A 16,463-nucleotide genomic window follows, 5' to 3' on the forward strand; every position below is an offset into this window, starting at 1 on the left:
TTTGGGTACACCAGAGCAACTGTACATACTTATAAGCTCATCTGTTTTTGAAACAAAGTATGTAGAAATGTCTTTATCATAGCCTTGATGTTTAAGCTGGACTTTTCATCAATATTATGGAATCAGAGAAGACATTGATATCCACATACATGTAAACTGTAACTGGGGAAGACATTGATATCCACATACATGTAACCTGTAACCGGGGAAGACATCTATATCCACATACATGTAAACTGTAACTTGGGAAGACATTGATATCCACATACATGTTAACAGTAACTGGGGAAGACATTGATATCCACATACATGTAAACTGTAACTGGGGAAGACATTGATATCCGCATAAATGTTAACTGAAAACAGGAAAGACATTGAAATCCACATACATGTTAAAAGTAACTTGGGAAGACATTGATATCCACATACATGTTAACAGTAACCAGGGAAGATGTGGATATACACATACATGTAACTTGTAACCAGGGAAGACATTAATATCCTCATACATGTTAACTGTAACAGGGGAAGACATTGATGTCCACAAACATGTAAATTGTAATCAGGGAGAACATAGATGTCATCTTATACGTAAACTGTAACCAGGGAAGACATTGATATCCACATACATGTAAACTGTAACCAGGGAAAAAATTTATATCCACAGACATGTAAACTAAAACCAGGGAAGACATTTATATCCACATACATGTAAACTGTAACCAGGGAAAACATTGGTATCCACATACATGTAAACTAAAACCAGCGAAGACATTAATAGCCACATATATGTTACCTGTAACTGGGGAAGACATATATATCTACATACATGTAAACTGTAACTGGGGAAGACATTAATATCCTCATACTTGTTAACTCTAATCGGGGAAGACATTGATATCCACATATATGTAAACTGTAACCAGGGAGGACATAGATATCCACATATACGTAAACTGTAACCAGGGAAGACATTGATATCCAAATACATGTAAACTGTAACCAGGGAAGAAATTGATATCCAAATACATGTTAACTGTAACCTGGGAAGAGATTGATATCCAAATATATGTTAACTGTACCCAGGGAAGACATTCATATCCAAATACATGTTAACTGTAACCTGGGAAGACATTGATATCCACATACATGTAAACTGTATCATCTGGGGATGACACAGACATCCATATACATGTAAACTATAATCTTGGAGGAAAAAGACATCAATAAACATGACTGATGCCAGGGAGGACATAGACGTCCTCATACATGTAAACTGTAACCAGGGAAGACATTGATATCCACATATATGTTAACTGTAGTCAGGAAAGACTTCCACGTACATGTAAACTGTAACCAAGGAAGACCTAGACTTCCAAATATGTTAAACTGTAATCAGGGAGGACATTTATATCCACATACAGCTGTATGCAGGGAAGACATTGATATCAACACACATGTAAACTGTTACCAGGGAAGACATTGATATCCACATACATGCATATTGTAATTAGGGAAAACATTGACGTCCAAATACACGTAAACTTTAATCAGGGAAAACATTTTAAAACAGTTTTTAAATTGTATTTTATTTAACAATCAAATAATGTATTGAAATTCATAATATTCACACACTAACAGTAGCAAAAACAGATCACAGATAGAGTATACATAACACAGATATGAATAACAATAACTATTCTGTACATTGGATTTGTATAGAGACTTGACCATAGTTCTACATCCTCACATTTTAATGAATAATTTTGGAGTATAAAGAGTTTTAATATTTGGAAAATGTCACTGCTAATGCATACATGATGCTGTATTGAGAACATTGCAAATAAGACTTAAATTTAAGGTACAAGTAGCTTTGTTCCTTTCTGGGGATCTTATTCATCACGAGAATACACATGTTGGATGTTTTTATTTGATTTGGTTTGGCAATTGTTTTTATTCAGCAAGAATAATAAAAAAGAGGCATTATCACATAACATAAATACTGATATAAATCTTTAATCATATGAACCACAAAGGTTACTGTAAATGAGACTGCATTTTTTTAGCTGTGACAATAGACGAAAGAGAATATATCACCTGCTAAGAAAAAAATACCCAGACATCTTAAATAATAAAACATGATTAATGATAAAATAAACTTCTACAAAGCATTGAAGAGTGCCTACCCTACGGAAGTATGAGATGTGACGGCAATAATTTAATCATGGGCAAAGATAAAACACAACATGGCAGTTCAGTTATTTGCAAAACTATCAATGAGAGTAAATGAGAATACCTCACAAGTATACATTCATGCAAGTGGAACTCACTCAGTGCAATCAAAGGAACATCTAAATGTACTACTATCACACATAATACTGTAGCAATGTATGCTGAACAAAGCTTAAATAAATATAACTTGACTAATACATGAGCATAGTAAGCTTTAAAATTGGGTTATCTCCCCTATGCATCTGATTTTCTTTTCTAAATTCAAATGTTCATTCAAGTTAAACATCCACTATGTTGTATTTTTTCTGCATTTGTTCCTGATATTTAAATATTGAATATGAGCAAAGACTCTGGTATTTTCTTCAATCTAGAAGATCACATGTTTAATGTTGTATATATAACTAGAAGATGGCTACTTTAGAGAACAGCTCCAGTTTATAGGGTTATATCTAAGTCTTTCCCTGTCTATTCTGTTTTCTAGTTCCCTGTTGTATCGGTTTGTGGCCCACCTGTCTTCCATTTGCTGAAATCATACAAAATCATTCAGTAACAATCATTGTCCACCTTTAGTATAGCAATCTTTATCTCCCTTTGAGTAACAATCATTATCTCTCTTTCAGTAACAGTCACTATCCCCCTTTAGTGTGACCATCTTTATCTCCCTTTAAGTAACAATCTGTATCTCCCTTTCAGATACAATCATTATCTCCCTTTCAGTAACAATCATTCTCTCTCTTTCAGTAACAATCATTCTCTCTCTTTCAGTAACAATTATTCTCTCTCTTTCAGTAACAATTATTCTCTCTCTTTCAGTAACAATCATTGTCTCTCTTTCAGTAATGATCATTTTCTCTCTTTCAGTAACAATCAGTCTCTCTCTTTCAGTAACAATCATTATCTCTCTTTCAGTAACTGTCATTATCCCCCTTCCAGGAACAATCATTTACACATTAATTTAAGGAACAGCATAGTATATTCTTGTAATTATGAGGAAATGTACCTTTCTATATCTTTGGCCGCTTATGTATTGGATTTTGTTGACAGATTGACTTTTTGAGGGGTTTTATTCGTAAAAAACAAGGACAACTTGTGTTATCTATGATTAAATCAGAGTTTTGACACCATTTGATGTTTCTAACTTGTAACCATCATACCTGTTTGTTTGTGTCCCTATACTGCATAAGGTACGAGTGTTTGTTGTGATATTCGGTGGCGTCGCTCTGCCGGCAATGTCGGTCATACTCGATGGCTTGTTGGGTCTCTACAGTCTTTTGTTGGAACTCAACCTTTTCCATTGCACTTTTGTCCGACATCTGTTGCTTTAACACTTCCCGGAAATGCCGTCTGAAAATCAGCATGAACAACAATGATTTCGATTATCTCTTCAAATACTGACAATCTTTTAATTCTGATTTCAGTGACACTTGAATTTTATCTTATATCAAATACTAACAAATATGCTTTTGTACAGAAATGTTGTATGAAAAAATTACTTAAAGAAGAATAAAATTATTTCTATTTGAAAGTTTTGAGGGAATGAAGAGTTATTATGTTTTTTAGTTTTAATATTTTGTTTCTGATAAAAAATGTATTTTCCAAGCAAATTGTTTAACAGCCCTATATTGAGGCACAGACACAAGGAGTTAACATATTCATGTCCTAAATATGATCTCGTGATATTTCTTAATAAGACTTCTTAATTATTATTTTGTACAAAAGACTATTTACAGAGTCCAATAGTGAACTCATATCCTGGTATATGATGAAATTTTCTTTTCACACTTTCAGATCAGATGATTGATTTTCTTGAACTATTGATTTTAAGAACACATTAACAGTATTTGTTACATGTAGAGTAGGTTGATTTTTCTGTGAAAGCACTACATGATGGTCCATGTTACATTCATTTGCTGCAACTTCATTTAAGTAATAATGTCTGTGACCCATTTGCTGTGTGAATGATTACTTCTATAAAACTGTTTATACTGGCATACCATTACAAAATTGATATTTACATAACTAAGTGTTCAATAGATCCCGGGCAGTATATTCGAGGTGTTAGGCGGCAGGGTAAACAGGGTTTTAAACGCTTTTTGTTGAAATAAAGCATTAGAGTTGAAGTTTTTGAAACAAATTTTGATACTGTATTTAGAATTAGGCCATGAACCAAGTAAGGACAAACTCCAAATTTTGAAAAGGCTTATTTGGTGTTAAATAGAATGATGATAGAGCCAATTTAATCTGACTTAATGAGATTTCATTTTGCTTCATTCCGAGATTTTCATAAAAGATAATTGTTTCAATGTCATTCTTATTTCTAATTTCCATTTGAAAGTAAAAATGTTTAAATATGAATGAGAAATGTCACACTAACCAAACATAATTCGGTTGTTAAATGGTCCAGTTTTAACAATCTCTTTTATTCTGCTGGGGTAAAAATGCAGGTTACATGTATTACTCTTAAAATGACAACAGTCTCATTAAATATACATGGCATCCTTAGTTACCAGTGAGAAGAAACACATGGTTTATGTTCTTGTGTTTCCAATGTTGTTTTCAGTACTGGAAATCAGTGCACTAAGTTGATCAACACACGGTTGATATGAACTGAGCATGTTACTTCTTGAAACTGGGTGCCTGCATGTGTGCAAGTGTTCGAGCATGCGGTTATTTTGCAGTAAATATCTGTCGGGCAACATTTTTATGTTGTGACCAACATCCCTTTCAAATTTAAGGGTAGTAGATAGATGTATTGTTAATTAACCAGTTCTATATGCTGTGTAGGAGTTAATGAGTTGTAGTTCTAAGGTGCAACATGTACGTGTCCTCCTGACAGGAGGAAATAAGTTTATGGATAATGTAAAGTTAAGAAAATTGCTAATGCAAGTTGTACAAATATGCAGAGGTGCATATAAGTTTATCAAAATATGTCTGACATATCAGTGCTATATTGACAAAATCTTAAATTTACAGATAGGCTTATTCATATTTTCATTATAGCAATACTTGAGTTAGGGCATTAGCAAACACTTTGATCAAATATTCAATGAGAATTAGCTTTGTAGTTTATGTATCCTTTTATTATCAATAAATATCTATTAACCTTATTGGTAAACAAATTGAGATAAGAATATGCTTGTTTTGCACTTACTTACAGACTTATCAATCTTTGCCTTTATTTGGTTTGACATTACGCCAAAGCATATGCACAATGCATCTTTAAATGCATGAAAATATTTAAATGGTTTGAATTTGATTCCACTTCAGACTTTTTTTTGGTACAAAAATGTTAATCTGCCCTAATCCTTCCAAGATCCTGTTTAAGCTTGTACTACAACAGGAAAAGCATGATACACACAGTCCCATATGGAGATAACATGTGAACAGTTGTGAACACTAACTGAAGAAAAACAGTTGATGCAATGGTTGTTGTATTATTGGTGGTTGTAAAACAAACTAATATAAACTCTAGGGGACGTTAATGGTACATGAAATATGATATAAATGTTACAAATGCCATATGATTACCCAAAGCCACCATTCTCACTATATTCACCACTCACACTATAGCCACAACTCTCACTATAGCCACTATTCTCACTAAAGCCACAACTCTAACTATACCCCCACCTCTCACTATAGCCACTACTCACACTATAGCCTCCATTCTCACTCTAGCCAGTATTAGCCAAAACTCACACTATAGCTACCACTCTCACTAAAGCCACCATACACACTATAGCCACTACTCACACTATAGCAACTACCATCACCTTAGCCACCACTCTCACTATAGCCACCATCCTCACTTTAGCCACCATTCTCACTTAATCCACCACTCTCACTATAGCCACTACTCTCACTATAGCCACTACTCTCACTATAGCCACCATTCTCACTTAATCCACCACTCTCACTATAGCCACTACTCTCACTTAATCCACCACTCTCACTATAGCCACCATTCTCACTTAATCCACCACTCACACTATAGCCACCATTCTCACTTAATCCACCATTCTCACTTAATCCACCACTCTCACTATAGCCACTACTCTCACTATAGCCACCATTCTCACTTAATTCACCACTCTCACTATAGCCACCACTCTCACCTAAGCCACCACTCTCACTATAGCCACTACTCTCACTATAGCCACCACTCTCACTATAGCCACCATTCTCACTATAGCCACCATTCTCACTTAATCCACTACTCTCACTATAGCCACCATTCTCACTTAATCCACCATTCTCACTTAATCCACCATTCTCACTTAATCCACCACTCTCACTATAGCCACTACTCTCACTATAGCCACCATTCTCACTATAGCCACCACTCACACTATAGCCACCTTTCTCACTTAATCCACCATTCTCACTTAATCCACCACTCTCACTATAGCCACTACTCTCACTATAGCCTCCATTCTCACTTAATCCACCACTCTCACTATATCCACCACTCTAACCTTAGCCACCACTCTCACCTTAATCCACCACTCTCACTATAGCCACTACTCTCACTATAGCCACCATTCTCACTTAATCCACCACTCACACTATATCCACCACTCTCACCTAAGCCACCACTCTCACTATAGCCACTACTCTCACTTAATCCATACTTAATCCACCACTTACACTATAGCCACCACTTACACTATAGCCACCACTCTCACCTTAGCCACCCCCCACACTATAGCAACCCCCCACACTATAGCCACTGCTCACACTATAGCCACCACCCTCACTTAATCCACCACTCTCACTTTAGCCACCACTCTCACTATAGCCACCATTCTCACTTAATCCACCACTCACACTATAGCCACCACTCTCACCTTATCCACCACTCTCACTATAGCCACCCCCAACACTATAGCCACTTCTCACACTATAGCCACCATTCTCACTATAGCCACCACTCTCACCTTAGTCACAACTCTCACTATAGCCACCATTCTCACTATAGCCACCACTCACACTATAGCCACCACTCTCACCTTAGCCACAACTCTCATTATAGATCTCACTTTAGCAACAACTCTCACTATAGCCACAACTCTCACTATAGCCACCATTCTCACTATAGCCACCACTCTCACTATAGCAACCACTCTCACTATAGCCACCATTCTCACCTTAGCTACAACTCTCACTATATCCACCACTCTCATTATAGCCACAACTCTCACTATAGTCACAACTCTTACTATAGCCACCATTCTCACTTTACCCACCACTCTCACTATAGCCACAACTCTCACTATAGCCACAAATCACACTAAAGCCACCATTCTCACTATAGCAACCACTCTCACTATAGCAACCACTCTCACTATAGCCACCACTCTCACCTTAGCTACAACTCTCACTATATCCACCACTCTCATTATAGCCACAACTCTCACTATAGCCACAACTCTTACTATAGCCACCATTCTCACTTTACCCACCACTCTCACTATAGCCACAACTCTCACTATAGCCACAAATCACACTAAAGCCACCATTCTCACTATAGCCACCACTCACACTAAAGCCACCATTCTTACTATAGCTACCACTCTCACTATAGCCACCACTCACACTAAAGCCACCATTCTCACTATAGCCACCATTCTCACTATAGCCACCACTCACACTAAAGCCACCATTCTCACTATAGCCACCATTCTCACTATAGCCACCACTCACACTAAAGCCACCATTCTCACTATAGCCACCAATCACACTAAAGCCACCATTATCACTATAGCCACCAATCACACTAAAGCCACCATTCTCACTATAGCCACCATCCTTACTATGTTACCCACCACTCTCACTTAAGCCCATGTTGAGTTATGTCCCTTGATCAAGGGAGAAAACCCTCAAAACATGACCATTGAACTTTCCTGTTGGTCTGCCATTATGCCTATGTCATCTCATGTTTTGTCTTTGCCAACAAATGCTTCAAACATTCTTGTTTCATTTTATGATTTTTCCAGATGTGCTTCGTAAATTTAAATCCAGCACATAGATTTATAGCATCATGTTATAATTTATAACTTGCATTTTTATACTGTTCATAGTGCCACTACTGCCTAATCAATTATTTATTCAATAGAGCAATATCATTTCAATATGACCAATGGACTGTACTTTATTGCTAGTTAAGTTTGATACCAAACTGATAACAGCATTTAGAATGGGTAATGTTGTCATATAAAACATTAAAAAGAAATAAATGCCGTTCAATTTAGTGATAGTGCATCTCGCCAATTTTAAAGTGTATGTTCAAATTAGATTGTGAAAACCCATTTAATTTATATGTAAATGTTTTCAAACCTGTCTTCAAATTCGACCAAAATACTGAAAAGTTGTTATGACTAAACATTTTGGAAGGGAAACTTGTGATCAAATACATTTGCCATGTGCAATTTCCCACTTCAATGGGATTTCCTGAATCAATGAACATGCATGGGACAGATATTGAATTTTGATAAATGGGAATGTTATATTTTATGCTGACTGTAATGCAAATATGCTCATAAATATAAAATTTATACTAATCACCACAGAGGACATTAATTTAAAGTATTTATTAATGTTAATCGATATTGTGTGTGTGAATTCTCACGATTTAAAGAGATTAACTTTGGTATTAAGTACATAAATATCAGAGGCTGTCATTTAAAAATTTCTCAAATATGTATGTTGACACTCACGATTTATGTATATTAGTAAAAGATTTTGTTTTAAAAAGGCACTATGGCCTAACATTTTTTTTGTTTCCACTAACATCTCAAAAATGGGGTAGGTTGGTAGGTAGGTAGGTAGGTAGGTGGTAGGTAGGTAGGTAGGTAGGTAGGTAGGTATAACTTTATTCTTTCGATTAGAAATTTGAGCTCCGTGATTCTGCACAAAGAATCAAAGTCGCTGGACCTATATAGGGGTATATCACTATTGTAGTAAATTTTCAATACAAACTGGTCAAATTTTAACATTTTCACTCAAGTTCATTTATGTAAGGAAATTACTAAAAACAATCCCCATAACGATCAAAACGATAAAAAAAAGTTTAGGGTCGGGAGAAAAAATAGGGTCGGTCGGGCTAGTGGAAACAAAATTATCATTTTCTTACACCTTATTGACTTTATCACTCAAAACAAATACATGCTATTTAATAGTTAGGGTTAATTTTGGTTTTATAAATGATTAAAACGTCAGGGCGGGGACAACCATGTGACCACTAATTATTAAGAAGATCAACCATTAATGCTAACTTTCTTGGTGTTAAGAAATGCCTCGCGAAAGCCTCTATACTTGCTAGTGTGATGCACGATATAGTGACTTAATAGGAATCTGTCAGCTGTTTCGCACTGAATGGAAATTTGGTAGTTGTATAGTGTAAGTAATACATGTAAAGTTTTTCTGTTGAAAAAATCATTACTTCTTAAAAAGCATATATACATTATTGGGCATTGGACTAATGTTATTTGTGTTTTAAAGCAAATAAAACGCGAAATTATTTTGACATCTGCTCGGCCAAACGTTTGACATTTCTTATCAAAGCTGAATACAAATCTATCAGAATTTCTGTTTATCCAAGCTACATAGCACTAGTTGGAATATTTGTCTTTGATATTTACGGGTATTAACAAATTATATTGGCAGAAGTTTAACAACTGGATTAGAGAATCAATAGACCAGTTATTATTTAAGACGTTTTTGGTTTTCCGACTGCAATCTTATCAGATTATGTTAACGTTAACATGTAGATATAATGTTTAGACTTGGTTTGAAAAAGCTGCATTAAGCACTTTTATGACTTAACTTTCAGATTTCATATATTTTATGGACACTGCATATCTTTGATCTTCCTATTGTGTATTGCATTTCGTTGTGAATGCAGTGAGAGTTAAAATAGGCATTCGTCACCATAGTACCTCCTTCTATTTCTGTTCATTGTATGCAGTTATTGCACTAGGGTAACGAAAATATAAATTTTGTCTAACACTTATGGTCCTACCATTTGGACCTACTCACCTATACGCCTCTTTCTCGGCGGGTGCGCCGTAGAACGCCTTGCCCCAGGCCGAGTGGTAGCGTGTGTGTTCTCTCTTCTGCATGAGAAGGCTGCGCTTCTCGTTCTCATAGTGCTGGTCTGTCGTCTCCCAGGTCCAGTTGATGCGGCGGCGGGGCGGTGGTGGCGCAAGTGGGTTCACACGCTTTGGGATCCGGATGAAGTCTATGGCGCTTGTCAGCTCTTTGGGCGGGTATGGGACATAGATAGCAGTGGCGGACTGAGAACGCGGTGGTGGCTGGGTGACCCCCGTGGGCAGCGGCGTGGACGCCGGTGTGATACGCGGCAAATGGGTCGTGGACGTCATGGTGGTCACGGTTCTATCCTTGCATACCTGTGGGGGATATATTTTAGTGTTATCATTCATTCTAAACCCACCAATTTCTAACATACATGTAATATACGAGAAAAATGTAGAATTTTGAATACACACAAATAATTATTAAAGTCATATTAATCCTTCTCTCCAAAATGTATATTTATCGCTTATAATAGTCAGAAGAATCGCATAATTTATAAATCATATCGTATACTTGTACTTATAAGATACAAAAGCAGATTAGGGAACATGATTAATGATCAACTTTTTTTCAAATGTTTACCTTTTAAATATTTTTAAATCCCGATGTTTGTCGCAGTCACTTTACATCTTAATGCTCTTATTATTTTATTCTTCATTTGTATTGTAATATTAAAGATGTTTAAAGAAGTTAAGTAGCGAAAATATCAGCAGTAAACAATACATTGGCTATACAGTACACATATTGGACGACATTTAGACCATAGTTACTTATCTAACTCCACTGAAGTACCTATCGACTTGCCTTTCAAATCTCGTTGAAAAAGTTGTTTCAATGGGCCTTACCCAAATTGTTTGATAAATATTAGAGCCAGCAATTACCCCAACGTTTTACACGGATAATACGGATATCACATTTCTTAAAAAGACTTATTGTCATTGGTATACTGACAGTTCAAAAGTAATTAGAATCTGGCTCTTTTACATGAATTTTCCGATAATAGGAATATTCAAAATTATAATAATAACTATAAATCACATATTTTTTAGGTGAACCGCATTGACGATGATCAACAATAGATTACAAGTAAAGTTGAACAGCATGTGCCCATTTCATGCATTTGTCAAGAATAGTCCTGTGCAATGCAATACAAAATCAAATTACATTTTTACAACATGACATAAAACCATTGTGTGTTATGTGATCAGTGCCCCACGTTGACAACGACTGACTGCCTTACCCCTGTAGCGGGCACGTGGATAATGGGCCCCGAGCCCTCCCCCGTGGCCGGATGTATGACCCGTATACTCCCAGTACACCCGGACATCCCGTACCTCGAGACCTGACCCCCACAACCTAGAACCCAAGACAGCAGTTCAGGCGGCCTGTAGTTTCCCTGTCTTTTCTTCGTACCTGTCGCTGTTTCCTCGCAAATCTCATTCGGAACGAAGCCTTCTTTTTTATATCTTCTGTGGTTCGCATCAGCTGATCGTGGGTCTGCATCGCGTGTGTTAACATCATTGTTATCAACACATTCACTTTCCTGGGCTTCACTTTTTGTACTAGTAACCATTCCGCTTCCATAATCTGATCTTCCCATACCAGTACGTTCCTTCGTCCTTTCAGTGAGATCTACAGACGTCTTTCTTGTTATATCAAACCTCGGATGTAACTCAATTGAATCACACTTCGATTGCTCACTTTCAATTCTTGATTCAGCAGATGTTGTCATTATTTTTCTATCGTTTCCCAAGTTAAAAGAAACGTTTGCCATACTGCGTCTATTCCGTCTACTTGCGACGCTGTTATTTCTGGATATCAGCTCATTTACATCTTTCCAGATGTTGGCTGCTTTTTCAATATCGACACCAATGTCATCATCATCTTCGTTAGATAGTTCATCTATGTTTGCCAGATGTTTCTTCCTGAAAGTGTCCAAGGAAGTGCTTGGTCGGTACGCTGCCACTTTGGCGTTACTTGCAAACCTCCTGTTTACTCTTGGTTTTGTGAAAGTGGCTTCATGGTCCTCTGTCCGTACTTTTATCGTTCCTTTGTCTATGATATTAAGCATTTCTGCATCAAAGAACATTCTCGCTGATTCAACGGAATATAGTTGTTTGTCACCGCCTTTCATAATTGTACTGGCTGGAAAAACGCTTGTTTCCGAAGAAGCTTCAGTAGATGAACCTTTTGTCGCCTTCTCTTGTGGTTTATTTCTATCATGTACGTTTTCCTTCGACCCTGTCTTAAAGCGATCGGCAGGTAGTTCATATCGAATCATTCCAACATCTTGGACAGTGTTTTCATCAGTGTCAGTTGCCTTGCTGGCATATTTCTCTTCTCTTTTACGACTTCTAGCCAAGTAGTTTGTTTTCAACTGCTGGTAAAACAAAGTGTCCACTTCAGGAGTATGCGCTTTATTTTCATCACCTGAGTTTCTGGACACAGATTCAATAACATCAACCCGATGGACAACAACCCCGTCATTTCCTCTTTGTCTCGGTGTATACAGTCCCCGTATGTCAAACGGTGCAGCGTGTTGTCCAAATGCACCACGATAGTCTCTCTGGATTTGTGAAACAAGGTCTTTGGAAGCCATGTTCACGTCAATATTTCTTATGCTTCTAGCTAAGTTAGATTTGCTTTGTACTGAAGAGGGAATGGTGGTCTGATCTGTCCTGGACTCTGCAGAACGTTTCTGCTGATTGTCTTTGACATTTTTATTTGCAGACAGAACCTTTATTCTCGTTACGATCCCGTTCTCTCGTTCTACATTACGGTCGTTTTTAGTGTTCTTAAATGTTTTGTTTATTTTTGTAGCCGCGGCGTGAGGGAACCTTGATAACCGCCTGAACTTGTCTTCGGGGACTAAGGTCAAGGTCAGTGCTTCGGTCATCGTGAACGCCAGGAGTAGGATCTGATTATGTTACGGCACCAAATCGTTAGTATACCAGTAGTTACTGTAGCACACACCGTGTCCGTATGATTTCGTTAAACATGCAGGTATGCGTTGAAGCTTAGTGACTGACTGACTAAGAAAATAGTTTATGTTTGCCAAAAAATGAAGCCAAAACTGTTAAAATAACAGTGTACTCTTAGACCAGGACGATAACATATATCTATACATGCCGATTTCGTGCGATTATCGTTGCCCAGTCGTTTTTAATAAAAAACACATTAGTTTGGTCATAAAAAGAAATAATTTTGACGTTCTAATTGAGACTCTTTAGATTTCATTTCATCGCGGTTCTTCGCAACCTTGTGGTAAGAATGGAACTTTTACACTTTGACAAGGTTTAGCACTCAAATTATTAAGCAGTTCGAATGTCACAGACAAGCTATACATATTGATTAAATGCTTATCAATTACAATATTCACAGATATTGTCGCACATCGCGGGGTTTTAGCTCACTAACCGTAATCAAATTGATACATTTCACAAAATCCATGGTAAAACAAAACCCGCAATATTCTACAGATATCCATCCGAGATATTCAAATTGAGTTTAAATTCAATATTTGACAGCAGTATAAGCCCAAAAATCTTCTGATTTTTTTTTTTTCAATGTTACTGTGTATAGATTATTGCTTAATTAAATAGAAATTTATATGAAAATATTCAAGTCTGGCTCAGCAAGACGAACGCTTAATTTCCATATACATGTAAACCTAAAAATAAATGTTATTACGTATATAATTGTTGAAAAATAAAATTGTAACGGAACAAGCCAACCTTATTGACCTGTATTTGTTTGTTTTTTTGTTTTTTTTGGTCTCACCTCTTCTTTCACTTAACGTGTATTTGCGTAATCAACGGTAAATGGAGCAGTGTAAATGTAGGAAACTGTATATTAAACACTTGGTCAATTACACAACGTTCATGGTCTTTTACAAGAGTATATTATGGTATTCTAAATGATAACATAATGAGACAAACTATAAAGATCTACCTTCAATATGAACGATTTATGGGTTGACGATTCGTAAGTACGACAAATTAAAGGTCGATCAATATGGAAAAAATGTACTTTTGAAATTAAAAATAATTGCTACCAAGCTTATTAGATATTACAGTAATTTAATGTAACGAGTTCTTTTATGGGTTTATCATTTATATAATTTGGATTTTAGTATTTGGGTTTAATTACGCGTTCTCATTTGATGGTCTTATTGAAAATCCGAGCAATATAAATAATAAACCTCATAACAGTAGATGGCAGTTCAAATCCAAAAGAGCCCATTGTTATACAATTTTGTATTGACTGCTAACCCTAATCCCACGACGAAACATAATACTTTTACTTATCTGATAGGAAAATATATTATCATTTGGAATTAAATACAGGTTTCAGCTTTACAGCGTCAATGCCCTGTGACAAATATAATTCCATTTCAGATATAACCCGGGATAAAAGGGATTAATGTTGTCACTAGGCGATACAACTGTGCTTTAATATTATCTTTGGAACAATAAAAGTGTAATTTAGCCTTAAAATACTTAAACCTTAATACTTATTTTCAATACAACAACAACAGTCTCATTATTCACAACAACCACGATGATAAAGTCAGGCTTTTAAAAAAGGTTTGAAATACTCGAATATGCATCAAAACGAGGCACGCAGTTCTACCCTTATTTTCATGGCTTTGTTATTTTTTGGTCAGAACGCCTATATATCTAGGGACACATTTACTTAAGTGAAAATGAATTGTGTTTTTTGAAGACTAATGATAATAATCATGTAATGAATGTTTGCCGGCATTATTTAAAATGGTTAAATTGCTTATGGTCTTTGAACTCACAAAAAGTAAACAAGGTACAAGTAACTATACCTATCTAATCAAACATTTTATTGACATACTTGGATTATATCAAATATTTGAATTCATAACGTTACAAAGTGTCTGATGGTTCATAAAATTCAAAAATTTTGAGTCTTTCAAATTAGCGTGTGTCTGTAAAATCAATGATTGATAGGGCTTTTCAAATACAGTTTAAATAAACCCCCGATGTTTGGTATTATGAATACCCGCGATACTATATCGATACTTATCAGTATGTGTATTATGAATGTACATGCACATGTGTATACATTACTAAATACATCTTTAAATTGTTATTTAAAACAAATTCTTAATACTTAAAATAAGTATACCTGACAGTGTATGTAATTCCTCTATATGTAACTCCAAACTTGTGACCACTTTCCTTATTTCCACTAAACGTCCATTGACAAAACTTCGCCAAGTGTCTCGCGCTGGATCACGTGGCCAGCTCTCGTATCCACGGATACCAGAGGTCGACTTGTAGGCTTAAACGACGATTAATGACGGATTTTCAGCACTTCGCTAATTCTTTACCGGTTATATTCTTTAATGAAATACAATCTGCGAATCGATACAGTTCAATTGTTGTTTTAAATGTTCTTCTACAATTGAAAACACCGCCACACGGTCTATAGGACAATGCGCCTTTGTAGGAGAATTAATAAATCATAAACATTGTTTAATTATCAGAGTAATTCATGTCCCGATCGTTATCTGAATATTCATAGACAAAAAAAATCGGCGAAACTCCAAAACGGTTCCACTCTCGCTTTTTGTCTGAATGTACAAGTTTTAAATTACTGAACATCTCACAATGGTGTCCACTTGCTTAATGCCGCCCTTGTTAAATACTGGTACACATTTCTGCCCGTGGTCAAATACGCTGATTCGATCAAATGACAACAAAGGAGCATCATTGGCAACCAGAATGTGTACATGCTCTCTTATTACTGAGATTCAACTATCTAAACGAAACACATTAAATGCATCTTCCCCTAAAATCGTCCAGGATTACTTTTAATTTCAAATAAGGACAAAACTAATACTATAATACATAATACGTCATAAAATGCACCGTTTCGACCTAGAAATTGTAAAGATACTCGGGGGGGGGGGGGGGGGGGTAGGCACTCCCTCCTATGCTTTACACAAAATCAATTTTGGTTCTGAGGGAGGGGGTGCAAGTCAAAAGGTTACGCTCCTAAGGTACGCCGCCTCTAAAGTTCAATCCTGGAACGGCCCCTGCCTGCTTTGTTACATTTTTCTAGTTTCCGCATTCTTGAGTTCCGAGCACTTCTTAAGGGCGGGT

The 16,463-nt window shown here is 36.3% G+C and overlaps 1 protein-coding gene across 2 annotated transcripts; it reads right to left on the reverse strand.

Annotated features, from left to right (window-relative positions):
• Nucleotides 1-1,534: 1,534 nt before the first annotated feature.
• On the reverse strand, nucleotides 1,535-15,634 carry LOC128216679 (uncharacterized). 2 transcript variants are annotated; one of them, XM_052923318.1, is made up of 4 exons: nucleotides 15,484-15,634; nucleotides 10,270-10,640; nucleotides 3,387-3,576; nucleotides 1,535-2,755 (listed from the first exon to the last, which is right to left on the reverse strand). In XM_052923318.1, the coding sequence occupies exons 2-4, from the start codon at nucleotides 10,611-10,613 to the stop codon at nucleotides 2,645-2,647; spliced, it is 645 nt and encodes a 214-aa protein (XP_052779278.1). In that variant the 5' UTR covers nucleotides 10,614-10,640; nucleotides 15,484-15,634; the 3' UTR covers nucleotides 1,535-2,644. The 2 variants fall into 2 exon arrangements, with proteins under 2 accessions (XP_052779278.1, XP_052779279.1); XM_052923319.1 differs by lacking the exon at nucleotides 15,484-15,634 and adding an exon at nucleotides 10,909-11,048.
• Between the last annotated feature and the right edge of the window lie 829 nt (nucleotides 15,635-16,463).

The sequence above is a fragment of the Mya arenaria genome, chromosome 14 (assembly GCF_026914265.1).
Source record: "Mya arenaria isolate MELC-2E11 chromosome 14, ASM2691426v1".
Lineage (NCBI taxonomy): Eukaryota > Metazoa > Mollusca > Bivalvia > Myida > Myidae > Mya > Mya arenaria.

Bases quoted from the DNA above. Each gene is read 5' to 3' on its own strand.
- LOC128216679 (XM_052923318.1), bottom strand. From the start codon at position 10,613: ATGACGTCCACGACCCATTTGCCGCGTATCACACCGGCGTCCACGCCG. The intron at 3,577-10,269 runs GTGAGTAGGTCC...GCTGATTTTCAG, and splicing joins GCCGAGAAAGAGGCGTATAG to ACGGCATTTCCGGGAAGTGT. The intron at 2,756-3,386 runs GTATGATGGTTA...GTATGATTTCAG, and splicing joins ATAGGGACACAAACAAACAG to CAAATGGAAGACAGGTGGGC.